General features: G+C 41.1%; 4 protein-coding genes across 6 annotated transcripts; 2 read left to right on the forward strand and 2 right to left on the reverse strand.

Moving 5' to 3' along the window:
• Positions 1 to 420: 420 nt before the first annotated feature.
• On the reverse strand, positions 421 to 4,540 carry rnf170 (ring finger protein 170). 3 transcript variants are annotated; one of them, XM_056432123.1, is made up of 7 exons: positions 4,331 to 4,540; positions 3,326 to 3,489; positions 2,925 to 3,000; positions 2,493 to 2,607; positions 2,188 to 2,261; positions 1,504 to 1,635; positions 421 to 1,195 (listed from the first exon to the last, which is right to left on the reverse strand). In XM_056432123.1, the coding sequence occupies exons 2-7, from the start codon at positions 3,463 to 3,465 to the stop codon at positions 926 to 928; spliced, it is 807 nt and encodes a 268-aa protein (XP_056288098.1). In that variant the 5' UTR covers positions 3,466 to 3,489; positions 4,331 to 4,540; the 3' UTR covers positions 421 to 925. The 3 variants fall into 3 exon arrangements, with proteins under 3 accessions (XP_056288098.1, XP_056288100.1, XP_056288099.1); XM_056432125.1 differs by lacking the exon at positions 4,331 to 4,540 and adding an exon at positions 4,107 to 4,320; XM_056432124.1 differs by lacking the exon at positions 4,331 to 4,540 and adding an exon at positions 3,767 to 4,097.
• Positions 4,541 to 4,688: 148 nt separating this feature from the next.
• On the forward strand, positions 4,689 to 7,502 carry gpn3 (GPN-loop GTPase 3). Its single transcript, XM_056432122.1, has 8 exons — positions 4,689 to 4,827; positions 4,993 to 5,101; positions 5,596 to 5,763; positions 6,062 to 6,186; positions 6,334 to 6,449; positions 6,742 to 6,838; positions 6,917 to 7,045; positions 7,149 to 7,502. Exons 1-8 carry the CDS (start codon positions 4,780 to 4,782, stop codon positions 7,197 to 7,199), a joined length of 843 nt encoding a protein of 280 aa, XP_056288097.1. The 5' UTR covers positions 4,689 to 4,779; the 3' UTR covers positions 7,200 to 7,502.
• Positions 7,503 to 7,578: 76 nt separating this feature from the next.
• On the forward strand, positions 7,579 to 11,899 carry arpc3 (actin related protein 2/3 complex, subunit 3). Its single transcript, XM_056432126.1, has 7 exons — positions 7,579 to 7,681; positions 8,055 to 8,154; positions 8,872 to 8,948; positions 9,221 to 9,289; positions 10,748 to 10,874; positions 11,277 to 11,371; positions 11,649 to 11,899. Exons 1-7 carry the CDS (start codon positions 7,676 to 7,678, stop codon positions 11,709 to 11,711), a joined length of 537 nt encoding a protein of 178 aa, XP_056288101.1. The 5' UTR covers positions 7,579 to 7,675; the 3' UTR covers positions 11,712 to 11,899.
• Positions 11,900 to 12,090: 191 nt separating this feature from the next.
• Positions 12,091 to 15,752, reverse strand: ube2g1b (ubiquitin-conjugating enzyme E2G 1b (UBC7 homolog, yeast)). The gene is made up of 6 exons (XM_056432127.1): positions 15,492 to 15,752; positions 14,942 to 15,044; positions 14,757 to 14,854; positions 13,685 to 13,863; positions 13,487 to 13,597; positions 12,091 to 13,333 (listed from the first exon to the last, which is right to left on the reverse strand). The coding sequence occupies exons 1-5, from the start codon at positions 15,532 to 15,534 to the stop codon at positions 13,511 to 13,513; spliced, it is 510 nt and encodes a 169-aa protein (XP_056288102.1). The 5' UTR covers positions 15,535 to 15,752; the 3' UTR covers positions 12,091 to 13,333; positions 13,487 to 13,510.
• Between the last annotated feature and the right edge of the window lie 10,302 nt (positions 15,753 to 26,054).

The raw sequence follows: 26,054 nt of genomic DNA on the forward strand, positions 1-26,054 counted from the left end.
GTAACAGGTTGAAAATTAGGAAACAGATGTTCCCCAACATTACATTCTTTGTGGTGTGCAGAGTTCAGGGGCCTCTGAACCTCAGGACTGCAAGACATTCAAACACACAATTAGCTTTAAATGAACGTGACTTTAGCATGTTTACATTCAACAAGCCCTTTAATTATGCTTCGATACCTTTGGTTTGCCTTATTTTCATGATCAAGACGACTTTTTAATTAAATTTGAAAAGTTATTTCTCTATAACATCTGGTTGTCGTGTCCATCCTCAGTTCAAGTGGACACATGCAGAGAGGTTCAGACTTCTTCAGAGCTGAGATATAAATGTAAACTGTTGGAAGCAAAACGATCACGTGACTTTTCTCACAAGCACAAAAAGGCTGTGGTTTTTCCATTTTGGTCATTATGAATAGTCACAGGTTAATTAAACAAATGCATTATCAGTTTAATTGACCCAACAGGCTGCAATAGCCACAACAAGATGGTTCTCCACTCAATAGTCTCAATGCAGACATACAACTTTAAATGCATATAATCAAGACACTGCCATGTAGACAGTACATTCATAACCACATTTTGTTACACAGTAGTCTTCATTATGTTCGTGCACATTAACCAAATAACTGGCAATGATGACACATGGTGGTGGTAGTGTTCAGTTCAGCCTCTCAAGTCACTGAATGCACCGAAACGACTTCCTCTTAGAGTCCAACAGGTCTTCTGTTGTCTTTTGTTGTTCCCCCGTCATCCCACACAATCTATGAAGCATTCGTGGTGAATTCTATCTCGTGTGAACATTCAGAGTTCATTCTTTTGATGACCCCTCTCCAGTGATGAACCAAGATGCGTGGCCACTTCAGACGCCCGCGTTCACTCTTCCCGAGCCCGCTGCGAGCGAGTGAAAGCTTCTGTTATCAAAGAACCTCTAACCATTAAGTCTCTGCGTTACCACCTCTCTGTACATGATGGAGATGTACACAAAGAGGAGTAGGATCACAAAGAAATCGTCCATGAATCCCAGCAGACCGAAAAGTGCCTCAGGGAGGATGTCGAACGGCGAGGCCAGGTAGGTGATTGCTCCCACAAGGCAGAGAAGAATCCGAATCCTGAACATCCAGAAGAGGCCACCCACAGAGAACATCTCCCGAAAGGCATGACGAAGCAGGGTGGGCACATCTCGCAGCCTGTCCATGTACTGAGAAGACAACATATATTATGGGAAGTTCAAAATCTACTCGTGTATGTTGTTATCGCATATGTATAGTTGTCTCTTTTACCAGCAGAGCCACAGATGTTATATACTGGAGGGAAATGTGTGTTCTTAACACTTAAAAGCATAGTCAGTGATACTGCTTTTAACAAACTTGAATAACATTTGTACCAAGTTGACATACATGTTACTAGTAGCAACTTTAACTTGTTTCTATTTCAATAATTGTTGCTAATCTCACACACACAAGTTATTTAAATATGAATATTGTAATATCGCTGTGGTATACTCACAGATCTTGGCTGGCCTGAGAACCTGCGATTGTAATCGACGATGTCCGTGAGTATCAACTGAGGCTCCGCCCCCTCCTCCTGGACCCTCTGAGGGGTGGTGTGCTCATGAAACAGTGGGAACAGCAACGTAACCTGGGCAAGGGGCAGAGACACGTGGCACATGGCAATACTGACGCCCAAAAAATACGCACACCTACATGAATACAAATTTTTTTAGTGAGGAGAAAGTAACTCTGTGCACACATAATTTTGAGGGGCGGCTGTAGCTCAGTGGGGTAAGAGGGCCGTCCTGCAACCGCAAGGTTGTGGGTTCGATCCCCGCTCTCCCCATTAGTTGCAAGTCAAAGTGTCCTTGAGCAAGGCACTGAACCCCCAGTTGCTTCCCGGGCGCTTCACTGCAGCCCACTGCTCCTTAATAACTAAGGATGGGTTAAATGCAGAGAACTAATTTCCCCTTGGGGATTAATACAATTGTATATATAAAAAATAACCAACAGAAAACAAATACATAGAAAATGAAATGCCTTTTAACTGAGAGATAAACATTTGTCTTTATAGATGATAATTTAGCATTTATCTTTCTGAGTAAATTTGGAAGATAGCATTGTTTACAGCTACCTGCAATCTGGTATCGAGAAAGAGTAACATGAATATTCTACATCGAACATGTATTACAAGTCTCACCATTTGTCTGCATATGGGGCAGTGAATAGCACCCAGCCATGTGCCATACCTCCAGTAGGCTACAATGCAGGATCCTATGCAGAAAAAAAGACATTGCTTTACAACATGAACATAGCATAGGTACAAATAAAATCACCAAGAATACATCTTTTGCAACTGGATTCCAGTCACAAACTTCGATGTATGATCTAAAGCTATTTCAGCATTTGTTAACAGAATAGAGTGAAGTAAACAGACTCAAGTAGTAACAATTAATAATTTGTTAAATTTTTCAGCGTACATTACGAACTGTACAACAGCCTTACCACAGAAAAGGTGTCCACAGTTAGTTTCCACAGGCAGAACCGCCTGCTGTAAACACACAGGACAAGACATGTCTGTGTAATACTGCTGCCTGGCCTCCGCCTGAGGATTTTCATCCTGAAAAACAGAAATCAAATGCATGAAAATCAAAAACACACATGGACGTTTAATACGAGTCATCACGGAGAACACCATTTTAAAAATGCGTTGCCTAATTGAAAAATAGATTTTACAAATGCATACAAAATTACACCAGTCAACAGTGCTGCAAAAAAACAGTGTGTGTGACCGTATCCCCTACCCACAACATTGAGTAAACATGTCATTTAATTTGTCGAACTTGTTCACGGTTAAATAAAGAAGTGTCTCTGGTGTTTTTTTATTGTTTGTGTAACCATATGTTGGCGGAGAGGCTAGCGTGTTTGCCCGTCTACCTGCTCGGTTTGGAGCTGTTGTCGGACGGCTCGAACATGCTCTTGATTCTCAGGATGAATGTTCTGCTGCTGTTGTCTGCAAAAATGTGAATAGGCAGACATTTGACAGCTGAAGCTAATGAGTGGAAAAACACATGAGACCATTTTCATTTTTACAAAGGATTGGGAAAGCTGGCAAAACTAAGCATGCCGTACAGGCCATTTTATTTTGAATGATAGAAAGACTCATAATACTGTAGTTAAATGAATGTTAGGTGCAACAGGCCCGCTGGCTGTGGAGGGAAGTTATCCGTTGTGAGCCTGAGCCAGAAGTACAACTTTTGTGTTATACATTTACTCGCTGCATTGTGCAGAATTATAGTAATCATCTTTTACTGAGAGAAAAATGGACTTTAAATTACCTGCAGAGCAAAGTGAGAATTCCTGCAAGGAAGGTGATGCTCAGCACCACAGCAAATACGACCTGGTTGCCAACACCTTCAATGAGAGTATCCTCATCTTGGACCAGGTAGTCCAAGTCTCCGCATTGACTGTCCTCCATCACCCACACTCATAGCCTACAACACTAGAGCACAAAGAGAGGTTAGCACTACTCCACGGTCTTCCGTTTCTGATCCCTATCTATCCAAGAGTCAAAGAAAACTGTGTGCATTAGTAATATAACGCATCGTGAAGTATTACAATGTCTAATAGTGCAAGTAGCAGCAGCAATATCATTCATATTGTGAATATCCCATCATCTAACTACCTGTTACCACTATTTGAACAATCGAAAACTTTTGGATTTTTTCCTAATTTTTCACTGAATACATTTAAGCCACATAAATGACGTTTGCTCTTACCAATGAACCAAAACAATAATATCGTTAGCACGTTAGCATTCCTGGTCTGATCCAATCCAAATCGATATGAAACTACAAATTACCAAATACCTGCTGTTGTTTACTTTACTGACTGTCAGCTGTCACTGTCCGCCTTAAGCTGACAAGTTACTGAACTCACACTGCTAGCTACATTTAGCGTTAGCGCAAAGTCGCCGTGACTCGCACATAATGCGTAGTAATTTATATTAGTAACCTAGTTGACGTTATAAATACTGCTAACGCTGGTAGCCAACGTCGTGTCGCTTTTGAAAGCAGACCCACCGCAGGACAGTGGCGTGAGATGGTTGTTATTACACACCGATGAAACACTAATGGCTGGTGTTCTAAATCCGGGCTCAACCTGGCCAGTAATCGCTTGCAGTTAAAGCATAAAAATAGCTAACGCGCCCCTCCTGAGCCGGTTAAGCGACGCATGGTCCCGGGTCCAACGGTCGGGTCCAGCCGACGCGAGTTGCAGCTAAAGCACAATCCAGCAAACGCAAGTCGACGTGACCTGCAGCGCAAGATATGACGATGACCTACCAATGAGTCCAGTTACGTCTCGACAACTCCATTCACTCTTTTTAGCCTCGAGACATTTTCAAGTCAGATTTTAGGAGCTCGTGAGAAGGTTGCCGCGTTGTGAATACGCCGTGTACGAGAACCCGGTTTGTGCAGGTTTGGCAACGAGTTTAGTTTCGCAGCAGTTTGGGGTTTCTATATGAGAAGCAGTCAGTCCTGCATGCTGGTGTTGAGTCAGTTTGTCGCTTCCTCCTCCTCCTCTTCGCCTTTTTCTTCTTCTGCTCTCGGGTTTCCGCTCTTATCGACGCTTCCAGGTGTACCACCTCAAGGCGGTAGGTGGCAGTAGTGGGTCTGAACGTCCCTGAAAAGAAAAAGAAGAAGGGCTAAGGGATCAGTACATAACATAGCTAAACTAGCTACTTTCAGCGAATATAGGTATTGAGCTTGACCACAACACCTTCTCATTGAGCATGCCTCGTTATGCGCAGCTTGTGATGGGCCCGGCGGGGAGCGGCAAGGTAAGCTATCCGCCATTTAGTCGCGCGTGCTGAAATGCCTTGTTATGCTGTGCGGCTAAGCGATGTGCTAAGAAGGCATGAGGTTGTCTTCTTGTCTTCTCGTCTTCTCGTCCAAGCCACACAGATCCACTTAACCTTGTATCAGCCTTTTATTTTTCATTTCAGAGTACCTACTGCTCCACCATGATCGAGCACTTGGCCGCCATGAACCGCTCAGCCCATGTAGTCAATCTGGACCCGGCAGCTGAGCACTTTGACTACACCGTCATGGCAGGTGAACACAACATGTTTTTAGTTTGACAAACAATATTATTGACCCAGTACAAAGAGGGTTACACAATTGTAAGACGAGATTCAAGAGTTGTTCATGTGTTACATGCATATGGGGTTAGATAGTGTTTTAGATCTAATCAAGCTTTTCAGTGAAACTCTGAAACATTGAGATGTGTTTTTTAAATTATGGATGGATGGATATATAAGTGAGTTTGTTTCGCATACTGTACACCAACATACTCAACTCAGACGGATACTGTTTAGTATGAGCACACACATGGTCAATCTAAACAAGACAAAAACAGTACAAAACCATACGTTTTTTATTTAAATGTATTTAGTCTACTGTAGTTTGTTAAATGAAGAAAGTAATTCCGTATGCACTGCACAGCACAATGTTATGACATATATGTTCTGAATCACATGCTAATATGTGGTACTTTCTATTACATTTAGTATACTTCGACAACAATCTCACTGTTTCTGTGTCCGCAGACATCCGTGAGCTCATCTCGGTGGAAGATGTAATGGAGGACCCTTCTCTCAGATTTGGCCCGAACGGAGGCCTGGTCTTCTGCATGGAGTACTTCGCCAACAACTTTGACTGGCTGGATGAAAGCCTGGGTCATGTAGAGGATGACTACATATTGTTCGATTGCCCAGGTAAACATCTTGGCAGACGCATGCTGGAGCCAGTGCAATACCCACTTTGTTTGTGCTGGCCCAGTATGTTAAGAGTTTTAATGGGGCAAAGAAATTAAATGTAGGTCTTTTTAGAAAAGCATGAATTTAATTTAAGAAAGTAAACAAGGGGATGAGATATACTCTCATGAAATGTGTCATGTTTTTCTTTATGGCATGTTATAATAGATTACTGTCAACAGAGATACAGCACTGTTACAGTTTTGGAGCAATGTTTTTACAGCTCTAGCACAGCTTTGACATTTAGCTTCTTTTGCAGGTCAGATTGAACTTTATACACACCTCCCTGTAATGAAGCAGCTGGTGGACCAGCTCCAGCAGCGGGAGTTTCGGGTGTGTGGGGTCTTTCTGGTAGACTCCCAGTTCATGGTGGAGTCTTTTAAGGTAACGGGCAAATCTCCTGAGTAGTTTCATCTGTTTATTTGGTTCCTGTTTGTGCCAGAACACTACTTTTGTCTCAACTGGGGTGCACTTCATTTGGCAATGAAAGCAAACATGGAGTCTCACACCTTCCCTCCTCTCCACATATAGTTCCTCTCAGGAGTCATGGCCGCCCTGAGTGCCATGGTGTTATTAGAGATCCCTCAAATAAGCATCATGACAAAAATGGACCTGCTCAGCCCCAAATCCAAGAAGGAGATTGAGAAGTAAGTGCTGTAGGAGTAGAGAACAACCGTGCAATGTGTCTTCAGTTCCCATGAAACATTACTTATGATTACCCTTAAAGTTGGTACTATGACACTAAAAGAACAAGGAATAAAAGGAAGGTTTATTGTGACTTCAATATTACTTTTATAGAATTGTCTGAAACAAATTTCATAACCTAAAGATATTGAAAAAAACGTATGCTATATTCATTTTTTTAAAGAATTCTTGAAAAGCTTACAATTTTTTCAGGCGGAAGCAGCACACATTGTGTTTTGCTTTGTTTGTCACTAGGTACCTGGACCCAGATATGTACTCAATGATGGAAGATAGCATAGATAACAACAGAAGCGCAAAGTTCAAGAAACTGACTCAAGCCATCTGTGGTCTGGTAAGTGAAGTCCTTCATTTGATATTGCATTTAATTTTGGATCAGAATTTGTTTTTGAATGTCTTTGTCTGTGGACAGGTTGATGACTACAGTATGGTGAGATTCCTGCCTTTTGACCGGACAGATGAGGAAGGTATGAACATAGTACTGCAAAATATTGACTTCTGTATACAGTATGGAGAGGACCTGGAATTTAAGGAGCCAAAGGTAAAGCAATGAACAAAACACAATACAAAATCATTTTATGATCATTATTGTAATATTATGTATTATTCCTTTGTTGTTATTCACATTCTTACTTTTTTTACAGGAGGTTGATGAAGAGTCTGCTGACCTAAATTATGATGAGGCGTTTCAATAGAAAGTGGACAGCTGAGGAGTCGAGTAACTCCAGGACTAGTTTGAGGATAACAAAGAACCAGGATTCCCTATATCAACCCTAGATGGAGAATATCATGAAACTGCAAGAACAACAAGAAAGGGGCATGTGTGGAGTAAAGAAGACAGAAGATCACAAATACCACATATCATTTTTGTTCCTGTTCTTTTGAAGATTTAAGGGGATTTTAAATCATTCATGTTTCATTATTTCAGAGCCATGTTTTTTTTGTAAATGCATGTATTAATGCTATATTTTAAAAATAAAATATGACAAAATATTCAACTTGACTTCCGGTGTGAATAAAAATGGTGCGCTAGCGCCCCCGTGCGGTCGGTACGCTGCATAACACGCGGCCACTTCCTGTAAAGCTGAAGGGTGGGACAGGCGGAAGCTGGGTCCTACCGTGCTACTGTTTTCCTCTCGCTGAGCAGTTGGACTGATATTTATCACTCAACATGCCGGTGAGTAAACTCTAGACGATTATTGACGAGCAGAAGCTCCTGCTGTGCGGTGTCGAGTACACATACATGCGTTTAAACTCCTGGTTGACACAAGAGCCTCCGAGATAACGCTAGCTGTGATGACGAGTCTCGCTAGCTAACTAGCTATGTTAGCTTACGCTCGCTAGTGATGCTTTTACATGTCCGACATCATAAAGTCCCCGTTGTGACTTATTTCTAGACGATCTTCATTGTTTATCGTCTATAACGCACATTGGCTTCGCGATGGCATCGTCGTTCGAGCGGATGGAGCCGTAGTGGAAATGTCACTCCTGCTCTCTGACAGAAATCTAACGTGACCTGGTGAAAGCAACTTTTTCTCTTTCTTTTAAAGGCGTATCACTCGAGCCTGATGGTCCCCGATACCAGGATGGTGGGGAACATGGCTTTGCTTCCTCTTAAAACCCAGTTCAAGGGACCTGCTCGAGGAGACGGTAAGGCTGCACTTCAGAAACACACACGATACCTGTACGTTGTGCCTTAATGGAGTCTCACTCGCCCGAGTTTACCTTGTTACGACACGTCCCTGATTCATGGATTGGCTTCACATCCATATATGGTCCGAAGAGTGCAGCCTCAAGTTTAACTTCTTCATTCGTGTCTTCTTGACGCTCCTCTTCCACCGTGTCCGTGTCTGTAAAGCTCAGAAGTCACTGTCCCCCCCCAGGTTGTGTAGACATGTCTCCAGGATGTAATATCCCGCAGAATATTTGATTTTGGTAGTCACAGTGGGGCTCATGAATTTTCACTATAGAGCAATAATGAGTGCCAAGTTATGCGGCTGTAGCTCAGTGGGGTAAGAGGGCCGTCCTGCAACCGCAGGGTTGTGGGTTCGATCCCCGCTCTCCCCATTAGTTGCAAGTCGAAGTGTCCTTGAGCAAGGCACTGAACCCCCAGTTGCTTCCCGGGCGCTTCACCGCAGCCCACTGCTCCTTAATAACTAAGGATGGGTTAAATGCAGAGAACTAATTTCCCCTTGGGGATTAATAAAAGTGTATATTCTATTCTATGCCTGGAGATTATAATTATATAACCAGATATCAAAACAGGAAATGACGCATTGATGAACATAGTTTGACAACACTTGTTAAATGTAAACGATCTAATTAATCATCATTAATTGATCAGAAATGCCTCTTTTTCCATTTCAGGTATCGAGTCGGACATCATCGATGAGGCCATCTACTACTTCAAGGCCAATGTTTTCTTTAAGAACTATGAAATCAAGGTAAGTCGTGTAGTTTCACTTGCATTGGCATGTCCGTCATTCCTCATTTAAGTTTGACAGTGAGGAACAAGTATGAACCTCACTAGTATGCCTGTCACTCGCAACTGGGCATTTTGATTCCCCCACGTGCCCCTACTTGCTTCTTTCCGCTCCCCTCAGAAGTGCATATTTGCTCTGGATTGGAACTATTTCCTCTTACTGTTGAGACCTGGCTGTAACTGTAACTATTTTAATAACATTCATGCTGTTTGTTTGTGTGCTGTTGTTTACAGAATGAGGCAGACAGGACGCTGATCTACGTCACGCTGTACATTTCTGAATGCCTGAAGAGGCTACAGAAGGTAAATTGCACATTTGTTAAAGGACAGAAGTGATGAAAATCTAGACTTTACACTGGTTTTGTATTATTAGGGGAAACAATTTAGAACATACTCTTACTCTGTGTTCTCAATCAAAGGCTAAAGATCTACTCTGTGTTACAAAGGGATTTTATGGGGTCATTCAATTTAGGGCTGCAACTAACGATTATTTTGATAATCGATTAATCTGTTGATTATTTTATCGATTAATCGGATAAAAAAACAAACTTTAATTTTCAACCCTTTATTCAAAACAGGGTCCGTACGGTCATGGAAAACCTGGAAAAGTCATGGCATTTGTAAATGGCTATTAGCAGGCCTAGAAAAGTAATTGAAAAAAATAAAATCCCAAAATATTTGGAAAAGTAATGCAAATTTGTTTTATTCAGATGTTAATTTACATGGTATATATACGGTATGCTTTGGAATTCTCATTGTTAGTTTAAATACTATATATTTTCACTTTGTCACGTATAGACAGTTTTCACAAAATGTTTAATCATGGAAATTTGGTTTAAAGTCATGGAAAGGTCCTGGAGATCCACTGGTCAGCATGTGGATGAACCCGTCACAAACAGACTGACAGCTTTCCTCTCCTGAGCAGTGGTCCCCATGTGGACCGGCCCCCTGAACAATATCAGAGACGCGTTCAGATATTTTTTTTTCACCTGGCCCGCTGCCGTTGAGATTGCAGTGAGACGCGGAAAACATGTGAAGTGGTGCTCTTCGCAATAGAACATCTTTGATGAGACGTGTCCCGATCAGAGCGCACGCGCTGCTCCGCTCCGTTAAATATCTGCACGCGCAGCGCAGCGCTCACAGCGAGTGGCGTCGTGGCTTATCTCCGTTGCCTTTCTCCGTGGAAAAATATTTTCCGCTATCCGCCACGGAATAAATAACCACGTTTTCTACGTTATACTCTTGTGGAAATGCCACACACGTCGTGACATGTAGCGCCCTGGTGCCTGGGTTCATAACGTCACCCGGAGGCGCACTTGGCTCCGTGAATGTCTCCGACTACGTGAATGACTTCCGCATCCAGCGCCACGTGAGCAGCAGCAGCAGCCAATTAGATTCATCAACAGAGGAGCAGCTCAGCGCTGATTGGCTCTCACAACGCAGCGTTCCTTCTCTCCTCTCCCTCTGCTACACTCTTGTTTCTCCTGCGCGGCTCTGCGCTCAAATCAACTTTGTTTATACTCCGTGACTTATTGAGCGCCGTAATAATCGCGCGACACAACGAATCGATAATGAAATTCGTTGCCAACTATTTTAATAATCGATTTTTATCGATTCGTTGTTGCAGCCCTAATTCAATTAGTCGAATGTGAATTATTTTCTTTACGCACAGGGAGAAGGAATTAAATGCCGATCGAAATGGGCGTTGATTCCTTCAAACGGGTGATCTATCTAACCCTTTGGTTTGGTTTCTGTTTACAGTGCAGCTCCAGGAGCCAGGGAGAGAAGGAGATGTACACTCTGGGCATCACTAACTTCCCCATTCCTGGAGAACCTGGCTTCCCTCTCAATGCTATGTATGTCAAACCTGCAAACAAGCAAGAGGACGGTAAGAACCAGCACCATCAACGAGGTCTAATGTGGTTTCACTTCCCTGCTCCCCAGTAGACGGTATCCTTGTACCCAGCCTGAAGTAATGGCAATCCTAAAACGGCAATGCTGACCCCCCATCATCTTTAAAGATGCTTGTGTGGCGTCGCTCAACCTCATATTCGAGTTAGGTAGAGGCTGAGATGTTAATTTGACTGAATCAACACGACATCCATGCTGTCTTTGCATTTGTCATCGTCACATCTATGTTTACATGTTATTCCCGGCTATTTTTTTTTTTTTGGAATAAGAAAATAATATAGGTGTGAGGTCAACGATTGATCCTCGTAGCAAATAAAATGTTATCCTGTGACATTGCATGACTGTCTAAAACATGATAACTCTCCGTAACCTTTTCCAGAGACGATGAGGGCGTACCTCCAGCAGATCCGCCAGGAGACCGGCTTGAGACTATGTGATCGCGTGTTTGATCCCCAGACAGACAAACCCAGCAAGGCGAGTCCAATGCACAACAGTTTCATATGCATTGCTATGAGGGAGTGTTGTAGAAAAGCTATAGCTGTTCATCAAGGGTCGACCGCAGCCTGCGAGTACGTCCAGGTTTGGTTGATGGAGCATTAATATAGCACATCCACTGCATCAATATAATGTATATCAACATATCGAGTGCAACTCCATGTTGGAGCATCTCTCACCCGTTTAGTGATTTAATTAATTTTTTTAAAATCTTGCTCCAGGTACTTTTCTTGACGTGTCCTTCTTGTCTTTCCAGTGGTGGGTGTGCTTTGTCAAAAGGCAGTTCATGAATAAAAGTCTGTCAGCTCCTGGACAGTAAATGACTCAGGACTCCGTTTCTACTCTACACCTGCAAGATCGATGGAGTTTTCTTTTGAGTGTGGATGGGTCTGCTCCTTTGTTGTTGCTAAAATGATTTTATAATCTGAGTAAGAATATATCTTGTTTGGATGTTGACCATATTGAGCTGGTGCTTAATTCAATAAAGCAATCATGGATATTGGAAAATGTTGTGGAACTGTATATGTACTTATATTGCACCTCACATTTTAAACTATGCCCATATGTGTTGTGATTAATACTTGTGGAGTGGTGTTAAATCTGAAAAGTTAGAATTTACTGACCTCAAGGCACAGGTTTATTTTTAGATGAAGACCAAGTTGTATAGCGGAGGGGTAAAAATATTTCAGTACTCGCGCACTTGTCCACAATATGGTTTATTACTAGTTTTCACAATGTAAAGTTCATAAGTGTGCCAACATACCTGTTATTCAACCGATGTCCATACTAAGCATACAAATTGGTTATTACCGTTCGGCTCCAAGTCACCTGATCAGCCGATCATGTAGGTGTTGTCGGCCTTTACAACGGTAGACATTTTTACTCATCAGAAAATTGTTAGTGATAACTACATTCTGTTGAAGTGCCTCTAAAGATAAGCGTGAGGCGGGAGCTGCTGAATGGAATTTAGCCACTTATTTTGATTATATACACTGCATCTCCTGCGACATGTCAAAATACCTTCTGTGAAAAAGACCCCAATTGAACGCGACTACAATAACATCCCGCCTCTCCCAGAGGCAAGCTGAATGCATTCTCTCTAAACATGCAGTGTTCAAAAGCATATTGACAGTTTATCAAAGCAAGGACAAACAGTTTATATTTACACGAGTAAAATAAAAAAAAGTAGCATGTTCGTTAAAATATATATATTTATTGGTGTGTATTCTCTTTGGTTTGCCCACAAGTTTTTTTTTTTCTGGATTCTAAACAGGCCTTCGGATGCGGTCCTTATTGAAGATATACTTTTCCTTTGCTGGCAGTCCACGTTAAGGCAGCGCTGGGTGATAAGTTTGCCCATCAGGGAGAGAAGGACCACATTCTCTGGAGAACACTTAGGGTGTGCAGGGAAATGAGAACCAGTGGGACTGTAAATATTGCAAAATTGCATATTTGATTAAAATTAGCTGTGGACTGGATGGCTCAGTGTGGCAGGGTGAAAATAAACAAAAAAACTCAGATGATATGCATCTTAAAACAGCCTCACTCTAAATAAATAGGTCAATATAAATGTAAACTAAATAACAAAAAATGTTGCATTTATCAACGAGGATTCCTCCTAAAAATCTGACACGTATGTACATTAGAGAAAGTATTAGGCTGTGTAATTAGTCTTCCTGTGAGTGAAAAGTAGATGCTTGACCAATAAGTGTCTGGTGCAATTGATGGTGGAAAAATGTAACTCATGGCAGCATGAATGCATCTGCCAGTCAGCATAAGTCATAAATATAAACCCTCAAATAGCAAAATTAGTAGAGAAATATGTTTTTTTAATCTTTTCCTGTGAGTCTTTTTCTTGTTTTGGTGACTAGTTGTGGGCCCCCATGACCATCGAGCCAATTTAAGTGTAACCAGTTGTCAAATCCCCTGTCCAGTTCCAATCTGAAACAAAATAAACATCAAGGTTTGGTCATCATTGTTGTTGTTGTATATTGTGTAAACCTACAGCGCTCAAGGAAAAACATCTCCTCGATGAGCAGCGACAGTAACCTAACTGACACACTACGATGAATCCTGACAGGTGGTGCTACTCACTGTGTTGATGGCGGGAGGAAGGCTTTAGTCATAAGCCATCTCTTGACTCCTCCGCACGCAGCGCGCCACCTTCTTCTTAAAAACCCCTCTCGGATCCTCCCGCCACTCTTTCTGCAGGATATAAAACACAAACTCCATCAAAGTCTGCAAACTGACCCCAGCTGGAGAGCAACCTGAGGCGAGACAGTGGGCACTTACAGCTGCGTCTACGTTGGCGGGGGAGTCTCCATTGGGGTCTGCCAACATGGAGATAACGCTGATCATGATGGTCTCCACTGTATGGATCGGCAGCCAGCGCTCCTCAGGCTTCTCATAGCCATACTTGTCCTCGCCAGGTTCATGCAGGATAGAGATGCAGACATCTCCATTTTTTGCCACTGGTAGACGAACAGGAATACACAGAGATAACCGACATGTAGAGCTAGTTGAAAATTAAAATGGGACCATTTATCGTCATTCAACGGAATCCCATTGTGATGAAATCGATACACGAGATAACATGGCACACAACTTTGTCATCTAAATTGATGCCAATAAGCACATTTTTCTGAAAACCTAAACTGATATGAATTATGCTCAATAGGAACACCACAGTGTAGTTAATCAAACTATTGTCTTCACCTCACTCTGTATTTATGTGCATGTATTATAGTCAGTGTATAAAAGTCTCTTTTGCTAATTCTGCACTAAATTAGTAGTTTTCGTATGTCAAGTATTCTTTTCACACGACTAAATAGGCCATGTGGTTATTTCACATCGACTTTCTATTAAACTACCAGACAATGTGCTATATTGTGATATAAATATATTGATATATGAAATTACCTATAACAGGATAAAAAATGTGGGACATATTCCCCAACCTTACTGACACGTTTGAACTTATGCAGAAGATCAGGTTCCAGACTGCAGCTCTGCACTCGGCAAAAAGATTGTGACGCCACTTGCAGTGAGACACTCTTGTCAAGGCATCTTTAGCACAGAACTGCAGCTGCAAACTAAAAACACTCACAGCAACTGTTTGAATATCCAAAAAATATAGTTCCCCTGAAAATGTATTCACATGTACATTATAGCAGATACTAAATAACATAATCCAATGTAATACTCCTAAAATAAAAGTCTTAGTGAATGTTTTAGCCATGTACGGCTATATTTCTATAGGTAACCCTACTATTTGTTTTCACACCAGCTGCAGACTAAATGTATTGATTACTTGCCTTGATACAGATTAATTAGAGACACAGGAGCCTGGTCAGTTAGTTCTCACCATTTGGATGCCAGATTTCTGTGACGAACTTCAACTTGGGAGGCCTCAGAGGATAGTCACGGGGGAACGTTAGGGTAGCTTTGAAGAAACCTCCTTCACTACAGATGACAAAGAGGACGGCGTTAATGTGAACAGTGGGGTTTATGAGTGACAGTAAGCCAACTGGTAAAAGTGATTTATCTCACAATAACGTGTCTTGAGGTCCAATGACAACCACTTCCCACTGATAGATGTCATCATCATCAACGAGACCGGCAGAGAATCCTTCCACTGGGTTCTTGTTGAGCTCTGGAAATCAAATTGCAATTAACCTGATGTAATGTGGACGGAAGCAGTTGAAACTCAGGTTTTTGTCGCACTAACTACATCAACAGCAGTAGTAAGTTGATCAATATTGCTGATATACTTAAATATGTATTGGCATGCAAGTAGAGTAATACAAGTGGCCCTAATATCAACCTAGTTAAGCTTAGTTAGCTGAATATCCAACGTACGTAGTGGCCTGTGTCACTGGTTATTGAGCAACAACTAGCCTCCGTCACGTCCACTCTCACAGCTGTCTGCTAGCTTGGTCTGTAACGCTGCACGTGCACTACAGCCTTGTTGTCACTCGCTGTCTCCGTACGTAAGAGCACAAGCTGACCAAATAACACGTTCACAACGCGGCGATGGCTCTGGTGGGACTGGGACGTCACGTGCGGAAAATAAGGTCCAGTAGCAAGTTAGCAAACTTACCTGCTAATTGTTTCCGGAGCAACAACGAGGAGCGTTCCGTCATTGTAAAGCTATAACAGCGTGCTTCCCAACTCCGTCACTTGTATTGATTAACGCCAACTAACTGTCAAACTGTCACCGCGGTTCAGTTTATCACTGGGCAGAGACTGAAGCTAACGACGTCCACGTTTGCTCATCTGCCTCTGTGGTCAAGACCAATAAATAACATGAGTCAAAAACCAAAAAAGGTTAAGAAAAAAACGGTTATATTATTTCCTCAGCATTGCCTGTCAGGTAAGCATTTCTTCAAGGGTGTGTTCGGTCTTCGATGAATTTCACCAACTAACTGCATGTTAATCTCACACTAAGGCCCATGGCTGATATAGACGGTAGTTCGTTTTCTAAAAAATGTCCGAATGTATTTCCCACAAAGGTTAGATTGTGCTGCCTGTCAGGTTAAATCCGGGGTTACATTTGTCCTGGACGAAACGCTCTTCTTCGTGTTGCTTTGCAGCATACAATACCTCCATTGGTGCATTACTGCCCCCTACCGTTTGCAATGAGCACTACACGTTCTCTTTTTTGCACCCCCAGGTGCAAATCTGTGGAAAAGATGCCAAAAGATAAAAACTACTTCCGATTTCCTCACCTCAGTTATATTCCTGGCGATGTGAAGAAGGGTTTACCGGCATTTGGACCATCATATTGGGAAATAACCTTTCAGAAAATAAATGGAACTGTAAACTGAATAAATTAAATTCATGCTAAAGAATTTAAAAAAAAATGTGACTATGGCCTTGTCTGCACAGAGATCTCAGCTTCAATTATACCAAACAACTGAATTAGAAAGCCAACTATAAAACCCAGGTGTTATTGACCAACACCAGTGCTTTACTTTACAATGCTCTTGTCTAAATGGGAAAAAATCCCTAAACTCAACTCTAGCTTAAAAAACAGTGTCTGAGTCTTAATTATCTTTATTGCCTAATCACTTACCTACATAAAGTGTCCCCTGCTGAAACACTAGCATACCTTATGCTCTCCTTCCACGACTCTTTCTGCCATCTCCTTGTTGTTTTCTCTCCTATACACTTCGCACTTTCACATCTCTCTAAAGTAAGGCATCTTCAAATCCACATCATCTCCCTCCATTCCTTACCTGCCACATCCACAACATTATAGCCTACTCATGCTCCAATATGGAAAAACACAACACTCCCTGTATCCACTCAATTCAGAGCCACTAAAAGCTCAAAAACGTTTCCAGGCCCGACCAATGATCATCCCCTAGCAGTGCTGTAACTGCATCTGCTGAAGAAAATACCTGTAATGGTGTTACTTTTCTTACTTTGGCAAAAACGACCAATCCCAAATAACCACTTGTACTAGAAAATCTAACTATGCAAATCTGCAGGTGCTATTCTCACTTCTCATTTTGGCTTTTTGAACCTCATCATCACACTTTGGCTTTCCACAATCGTTTTTTAGGATTTGATAATAATGTTCTAACGCCCGTCCAGCGGGCTGTGTGACATTTTCATCTCCACCTCCTGACATGCCGTGCTCAGAGAGCTGCCCTTTTCTTCTTTACTTTTGTTTTCTCTGATTGAACCCCCAGCTCATGTTGTACATCTTAACTATTTATACTTGTTCCCGTATGACTCCATACTTCTAGTATGTAACATGCAGGCTTATGATTTGCGTAAATAGCATAGAAGTCACATATTGGTGTGTTATTCTCTCATATCTGTCTTCTTTTATTTGCCTGGTGTCCTGCATGTTTCAAAAAATCATTTTAGAAAAATTAAACCTCATATAATGATTCTGAACCAACCTGCTTCTCCAGCTTGGAAACATTCACTACCTTCTCTATATATGATCTTAAACATAACAGGTGCAGTTACATCCTATCCCTGCTTTTCAAATGGAAAAATGGCATCCCCATGACATTGTAACACTCCATCATCAAGTCTCTAATGATCCCATTGTTAAGGTAATTTTTACCTAAATGATCATAATGACCAGGAAGCGATTGGAGCTTTTCTAATTACCTTCGCATTGAAAATTCGGAAGGTTATGTTTTGATCGCCGTGTATTTATTTATTTGTATGCGTGTTACTCGCAGAACTCAAAAAGTGTTAAACCGAATTGCATGAAATTTGGTGGGATGATTGGTTATTATCCGGGGACCATTTGATTAGATTTTGGGATCGATCGGGTACAAATCTTCTTTTTACCATAGCACGGTCAATTTTTATCCAATTGGCATGCAACTAATGCCAAAATGTTCATAATCCAATGCCCAATCTTGTGATGTGCGAAGGTATGCGCTCTACCGAGTGCCCGTTCTAGTTTATTAGGTGTTGGGTTTCCTCAACATATTACTCTTCCTCCTCAGCCGTTAATATTAACCTTTGACTTGTAATCGTGTCCCCATCTTAATAATACTTGTATTATATTACCCATCTTTGACCAAACATCATTTTTATGTTTTACACCCACACTTTGGGAGATGTAATCATAGTTTTCAGGCCAGTGTTTTTAACCTCTTACCATTATTTATTCTACAGATATTTTCCAGCTCTTTGAACTTTATTCATTTCACCATCTGTATTATCACAAGTTATATTATGGTACAACGACACTGTAAAATAACCAGTTTATCCTCAGAAATATCAATACAGTACAAATGTGTGTCTATTAGCAGCAATACGTACAACAAACCCCCACTTTGTCATTGTCTTGAACTCATTCATATCCTGACTTACGTCGTCATGTCATGCGTATCTTCTCATGTCCCCTGACAACGCCCTCTGTATTTCCTTCATGCAACTCCTCTCCTGCACATTTGATCTTCCGGCTACGTCTCTGTTGCTTCCAGCAGCACTCCAGTCGCCTCAGCTCTTTTCCTCACTGACACTGTTTTTTGCCCACAGGCACTCATGATAAATGTAGAGACAAGACAGTGTTCTCATCAAATATGTATCAGGGGGAGTTTCCACGTGGGTTGGTCTTGAGAGTGGTATTTCCACACACACCCACAGATCCTGCTGTCACCCTCTGTTTTTCAAAAAAGCTCTTTTGCATATGATCCTTGCCACATCAACCCCATCATCTTGCATCCCTGCAGACTACAGACACTGTCAACATTTGAAAGAGGACAATGCATTCTTCTATTTGGTAGAAATGAAGTATACACAGACGTTACCACTTGTTGGTTTGGAATATTCAAATATCTAAAGGCGCAAATATTTGACATAATGTCAGATGGCACAATATGGTGAAACATTAGGAACACACATTTATCTTTGACAGAAAATCCATTAAGATAGTCAGGGGAGGGGAGGTCCCAACCTTTACCTGTTGTCGTGAGCTTTGGGTAGTACGAAGAATGAGATTGTGGACACAAGCAGCTGAAATGAGTTTCTTGAGTCGGGTGGCTGGGATGGATGAATAGATGGATGTAACTCTGAGGACTAACAATACCACTGGCATAAGACAGAAAAGCTATACTTGGTGTCATTTGTATATCGCAGTGATGTTGTTACATACTGCGTGAATCATTAGGCAGTGACAGAGCTCGTTGATGTTTTAAAGCTCCATGTGTTTGCCTTTGTGTGCACAGAAGCACTGAAACCAGAAAGGCATAGACACACAGCCCTGGCCTGTGGCTAATAGCGGGTCATTTGTTCCATTGATTAGAGCCGTCTCATTGCCGTTCTGAGATCGAAACCACATTGGAGTATACAATTGATACTCTTCAAAATAAGAAAAGGGAAAGAGTTGCTGACTCACAACTCTTTCCTTGAGAAATAACTATGAAATGGAAGATTAGACCCCTTCAAAAAAGACGTGAAAAATGCACACTAACCTGGGATTGAACTGCACCTTTAAAAGCCAGAAACCTGGAAATCAGCTATAAAATCACCATATTTTCTCTGAAATGTCATGGAGGTCTGACGAGGGAAAAAGAGATTATCACTGGCTTTGAGAAATTAAATGAATTGTTTATGTTATTCACAGCCTGGTTAAAGATAGAGCTCATCAGAACTAGGGTCATCTTTTCCGAGCTGAAAAACACAACATTTTGGTCAGGCGTGTGTAGCCTGAAAACCATGGACTTACATTTTTGGGGGATTGGATTTATCACACAAGCTACACTTACTTTGTTATGATCCCAGACCTGTTCTGTGCGTAGGCCATATTTTCACCTTTAGTCTAAACATCCATAAACGTTTGTCTGATGCCCACGGAGAGCCTGGCTCTCTGAACTCAGCGAGTAATCCTCTAATGGTGCAAGGAATTTAAGGAAAACACAAGTTCGAGTCTTGGGCTCAGGTGGACCAGGATTTTTTGACTCAATTGCTACTCAATGTAAAAATGTGATCACCGCTTAGACTAGACTAGATTCTCAAGGTTGTGCACACACTATGGTCTCACCTGTGCATTGTGTGTGTGCGCTGGTTTTTAAATGTGTTTTAGAATGAACTTAATTAAGAAATCCTGTCCACATCTGCCTCATGGCTTGTTTCTTTAGGTTTGTTCATGCCGACTGATCACAGGAGGTTTGTTTGGAAACAGTTCTGCCCGTATGTGCTGACAATGTCACTTTAGTCATTCAAACACTCATACTCGTCTTGCAAACTCGTGTTTGACACAGTCGGCTGCTCATCGTGTTGATTTGATGGATTGTGGAATCTGTGTGTGTGGAAAGATGCTTTTCCTTCAGCTGATGCTTTAATGTTTGATGATTTGTAGGAGCGATATGCTCTAGTAGTCATCAAACTGCAAAATAACAGTTCGCTATTGTCATGGTGCTGAAGCAATGAGCAGAAAGAAGTTACTATCAGCGGGAATACTGTCTCACAAAATGATCACAACAATTTCTCAGCCTTGTGTTTTTTCCCCCTGTTCAATGGGGATTTAAAACCTTTTGCATCTTTTTAATTAGGAAATCAAGGGAAGTAATTAATATATTTAAACCTAAGAAAAAAACAGAGATTGCGTATATATATCCATCTGTTTGTTTATTTTCAATCTGTGACACCCATTATGTCTGAACTATTGCCATGAATTTCAAGCAGCAACAGCAGCTATTGATTGATTGATTGATTGAGTGACTCTTTGACCTTTCCTCAAGCAGTGTTCGTTAAGTACATCCACAAGTGCTGCAGTTGCTTTGCTAGGAGTCCCGATTCATGGCATGTCTGTTTCTGGCCAGCCATTCGGAACAACATCAAAGTAGGTTTCTGGATCCAAAAAGCTACATTTCTAGAAAAAGGTGATTAATGTAGATTCATTCCTCTGCCATTATTCATGGAATATGAATGTATTGAACAGAGAGGCCTTAGGAATTAAAACCTTTGAATTTGAACTTGAACTACTCTAAGGAAATCATTTCTTTTGTAGCAAGGTTATGAAACACATGTTCTCATGGAACTTACTGATTTCAGCGCTCGATTGGTTGCAATGAAAACATTTGATATGAACCTCCGTTCATTCCTTGCTTTTGTTTTCTTTGCTGAGGACCCAAAGAACTCACTTCCAATGTAAGACACTTCATCACCGAGGGAAAGGGAGGGGCTGGTGGTTGAATTCTTCAGCACCATGGTGAGAGACATAGAGGGAAATTGCAGCTTTGACTTTAACAACCTCCTATTTCACTTTCTTGTATATAATATACAATCAATACAATACACTTATGATATATCATTATTTCATTCAATAACTGACTGGTGTCGATTTCACATCTATCAAAGGAAACGTGTAACAATATGATTTTTAGAAAAACTCGTGAACATGATATTGACACAAAGTCTTATTAAAATCAAAGAATAACTATACTATTTCCACTGTCATTCCCAAGAGGTCCACACAATACTTAATACATAATACTTAATATAATATAAGCTCAATATTGACTTTATCACAGCTACAAATAAAGCAGGCATTATTTAAGCTGAGCTACTTTGTACCAGTTCAAGTAAACACCATCATCTTTATGAAATATGAATAAAACACATGTCTCCAACAGCAACACATTGACTCAGTTGCTGTTTTTTTTATTTCTAAAGTGGTTTATTTAAAGAGTTTAATTTCCTTTCGATGGGAAATTAGACATATAGTAAATGTCAAATTAATGATTGCATTCATTATAGGTGATTGCATGTAGCCCACCTCACCACTCGACTGCGAGCAAAGAAAATAAATACGTCTGGGAAAAGGCAACAATCTTGTTATTTATCATCATATCGGTAGTTATGATTTGAGAAAAGGGTGATTAATTAAAATAATACTTAGAAATATGTTGCAATATGAAAGCATTCAGTGATGTAGATGAATAAGAAGAACAAGAGAAATTCACACGGTCCACGTGCACTGGAGGTAGATGGTACCTTTCAATAGATGGCAGTGTGACCCATATTTTAAATGCAAGGCTTCAAATATGGAGAAGTTTAAGATTACTACCTTCAACTTTGGTGGTGTGAATTGTTTGTTCGTGGAACTATTCATTTTAGATTTGTTCCTGTCCGGAGAAGGTACAATATTTGCTACAATCTTGCAAGACAAACACACCAGAGAGCAGCAGTGATTCCTGTAAAGTAAATGTGTGCGATAAAAAACATCATTTTCCCTGTCCAACATCCTTCCTGATCAGCTGGGGACGTGCACCAGCTATCTTGCTGTTGCACAATGGCTTTTCCAGGACATAGACTCTCCCGTTGTTCTGAAAGCACAGAGTGTACATTAGGTTGATTCACCAAAGGTCAGCGCTTTCAGCCACATTATCTTCTGACAAACAACCATTATTCACTATGTGTATGAAAACTCTAAAGGGAACAACAGCAGAGCTTAAGACTGGATTTATATACGTACATCCTTCATTCAAGCTGAAATGGTGTAGCTTTATGAGAAGGATCAGTAAGTAAAAGGTGCATTGTGAGATAAGAGACATATTTTGTGGGATAAAAGTTTTGATTTCTAATTGTTTCTATGTGGGAAAATAGTCAACACTTTGCTTTGGATATATATATATATATATATATAATGAGGCAATTGCGACTAACCAGAATTAAATTGGTGAAATCATAAATTTGGAGATTTTAGTTTAATGTTTGGACAGCCCTTGCCAGTGTGTGTTTTATTTTCACATTGACACGCCCTGCTTCATATAATGGAGTATTAAATCCCCCGGAGACAGCTCAACACCCTGCATGGCTGATTACATCCTGCTTTGATTTAAATGCACTCATTCCTCACAAACATCACTGGAGTCCCCTGGTTCTGCTGGAAATTAGTCAGTCGGTCAAAATGATTAATAAATGCCAGGTAAGTAAATCTGATTTTGTCCCTGTAGAGCTGACTGTCATGGTTCCAATATTCCCCTGTCTGCATGTATACGGGCAAAGTTATAAAAGATGTGTACATTGGTTTCCTTACCACTGTCGGTCTCTTCCATTCAACCAATCGGAGTTAGATTTAATCTGATCTGAGCTTCAATGTAAGCTGTTACCAGCTAAACAGGTTGTTGTACACAATTACGGCTCAGTTTAGCTTGTAAACAAATACAAATCAGATCTGATGTTTGACTTTTTGATTGAAGATAACTGGCAAATATGACATATAATAATGCCAAGAATAAATACATGAATACACTTTGTATGCAAATTAGACCTCTGATGTGTTGTGTTGCCTGTTGACATTTCAGTGCAGGACCTTTGAAACTGCCACTGTAAGTGTGGAAAACTGGGACAAAACATCCTGCTTTGTGCTTATAAAAAACAATTGCCCTATCACTGAACATTGTCTCGTTAGTAAAGTAATAGGCAGAGGGCCCACTCAGGCTTATGACCAGGAATAGCTGTCCTGATTGTCCTCTCAACTGGTGGCCGTGAATAAGAGGCTTCATGTGTTCAATGTTCATCAATAATCCAATTTATTCATATATACAGAAAACACAACAAGCCATGACACAAAGGAAAACAAAGTTGTTTAACAAGATTACAGAATGAGAACCAGAATGGACTGGCTCACACAACATCCAGCTGAGATCGCTCACACACGCAAACAGGTTGAAAGAGAAGCAGAGTGTGTATATTTGGTTTTAAAATCCACCATTACACTGTAATCTACTTTTGAGAAACGTGTGATTATGTGGTATCACATCTTGTTTTGAGGAGAAAAGCTCCTCGAATAGAGGAATAGAGTGCACATTCAAGTACCATTCACGAGAGCATTTCTTCCAGCTGCAGTTTCTTGAATCAAATCCCTGTTAACGGAGAAGATGATATGAGATGTTTAGTATACATTTGTCTCAGTGGGTAATGATCGCTCTGAAGGACTTCTATGTATTTCTTTTTCTTTTGGGAAAAGCCATTCTTATTCCTAAAGAGCTATTTGCTTCCAAATAGGCTCAATGACCAACTCCTGAAATCAATTTACCATCGATGTTTTAGGGTGCACACAAGTGAAATTCTCAAGCAGAATGAGACACGAGAGGCAGAAACAAGGTTACTGATGAGCTCCGTCTGAGGAGCAGAATTTTGATTTATTGCTCCACGACATGACTGCTGTGAACACAGGTATTGGCATTAGAGCAATGTGGTTGGTGTAATTGTATTTTCCTCTCACAATATGCCTGTATTCAATGTATTTTCAAGGTTTGTCCAAACCCGACTAAAATCAAAAATGTTATATCGAAAGTATACTACACATTTTGAATCCCATTTGATACCTGTACTGTTTTGATACTTCTAACATGACTTTTCTATCTCTGTGGCCTCCTGCCCACCACTTTATTCTAAGATGTTTCATTGTTCACACCCAGTCATTACATTTGCCTTTTTTATGCAATCTATCCAATCACTAGTGATCTCTCAACAGAGGGTGCTTATGTGGCCGGGGGGTACGTGGGAAAGATTGTAGCTCAACTCATCAAATTGTAATTTGATTAAAACATTATCTCCACATGAGTCAGCTATAACACCTGGACACAACATCATTAAGAGTGTGTGACTAGTCATGAAACGAGCAGTGGAAGTAATGTCATAAAGTATGACAATAAATAAAATGATTAGAGGTAGAATAGCTAAAAAAAAAAACAAATTGGGAATCCCTGGTGCAAAGTAAAAAAAAATCAAGGAAGTAACCTGTTTGCTTCCCTCTTTTCCCATTAAACCAATCGTCACATGTGACCTCTAAAGTCACACATGTCCTTGAGTCTAGAATACGCTTGCAAGGGATCGACAACTTTGTCTCATGCAGGCAGATCTTCCACATGAACCCTGTCACCCACATCAAGTGTGTAATCTAACTCACATTTCAAAACTTTGTCAGCCTGCATCTTTTTACCCTCCAGAGCAAGATGAGTGCATGCACTAAAATATGATTTACATATTTTGATGTGGCGTCGGTGGAGTGGTAACCTCTGTTGTAAAAAGAAAAATGTAAAAAAAGTGAGAGAAAGTTGGCACACTGGAGTCATAAATTAAGGTTTGCTTGGTTTTCCTTGTCCTCAATTCTGCACATATGGTTCTATTAACTATGAAGACCTTCTGGGACTCAACAAAGAAGAAGATAGTGCTCCTGAAGGCTTTTTGCAATTTTGGGTGCTTGACTTGTTAAAATTGAAAAGATATATACGCAGGCTCTGGAGTATATTTCTCCAGAGATTTCAGCCGGTGTGCCGGTGCCTTTTGTGCAATTTAGAAACAGGGAGTTTGATGCAGGTTGATAATGCATATGGTACACTCTCCATCATGCACCATACAATTAGAACGGGCAATGCGTAACATCTGCAGATTTCTGTTCAGTAGCTGAGTTTGACGCCTCTTCACACTTTTCATCCTGTGCGAGCGTCAATTTTCTGCCACTGAATAGGGCCTATCGATTGGGATAGTTAATATTCTATGTGTGCTGTTCCTTCAGCCTGATCCATCCCCAAAGTTGTTCTTTTCTGACATCACTCAAATGTGGCTGCTGCTGTTTAAAGAAACAGGGTGCCAGCTCATGATCAAAGACAGCCTCAGTCTCTGCCAGTAGTCTAAAGAGCAATATTCCACCCAGCTGTTTTCACGATGCCTTCTTTGCATTATGGGGTTATTTCCCCCCCAGCGCTGTTTTGCTGTGGATTGAAGAGAGGACAAAATAAAGGCGACTGCTGCAATTTTATCCCTATTGGCCCCGTAGCCAATTGGCCCTTTATCAAACAGGGGCCTCATCTATCAAGCCAAAGACGGGTATTGAAATTGCCCCGCTGGCCACAAATCAGACCAATGGATCGGCCTTTATCTCAGACAAGGCCGTCATCACTCTGTAGTGGCTGGAAGGGGAGGAACCAGGCCATTTAAGAGTCTATCCTGCGTTTCTTTGCTGATGAATGTGGCCTGCTTGACCTCCCCGTGACCAGGAGCTGCTGGACGAGGGCCAAACCTGTGCTTCACCTGGATCATTATCTGGCTGCAAGTGTGGGTTTGATTGTCTTTCACTCCAAAACTCAGACTTTGTCTTACTCTTTTGTTTTCCCCCAACGCCAACATGCCTTTGCTGTCGGTCTTTCACCTCTATTACTGCGAGTGCTCGTTT

Source organism: Pseudoliparis swirei, chromosome 15 (genome assembly GCF_029220125.1).
Source record: "Pseudoliparis swirei isolate HS2019 ecotype Mariana Trench chromosome 15, NWPU_hadal_v1, whole genome shotgun sequence".
Classification (NCBI taxonomy): Eukaryota; Metazoa; Chordata; class Actinopteri; order Perciformes; family Liparidae; genus Pseudoliparis; species Pseudoliparis swirei.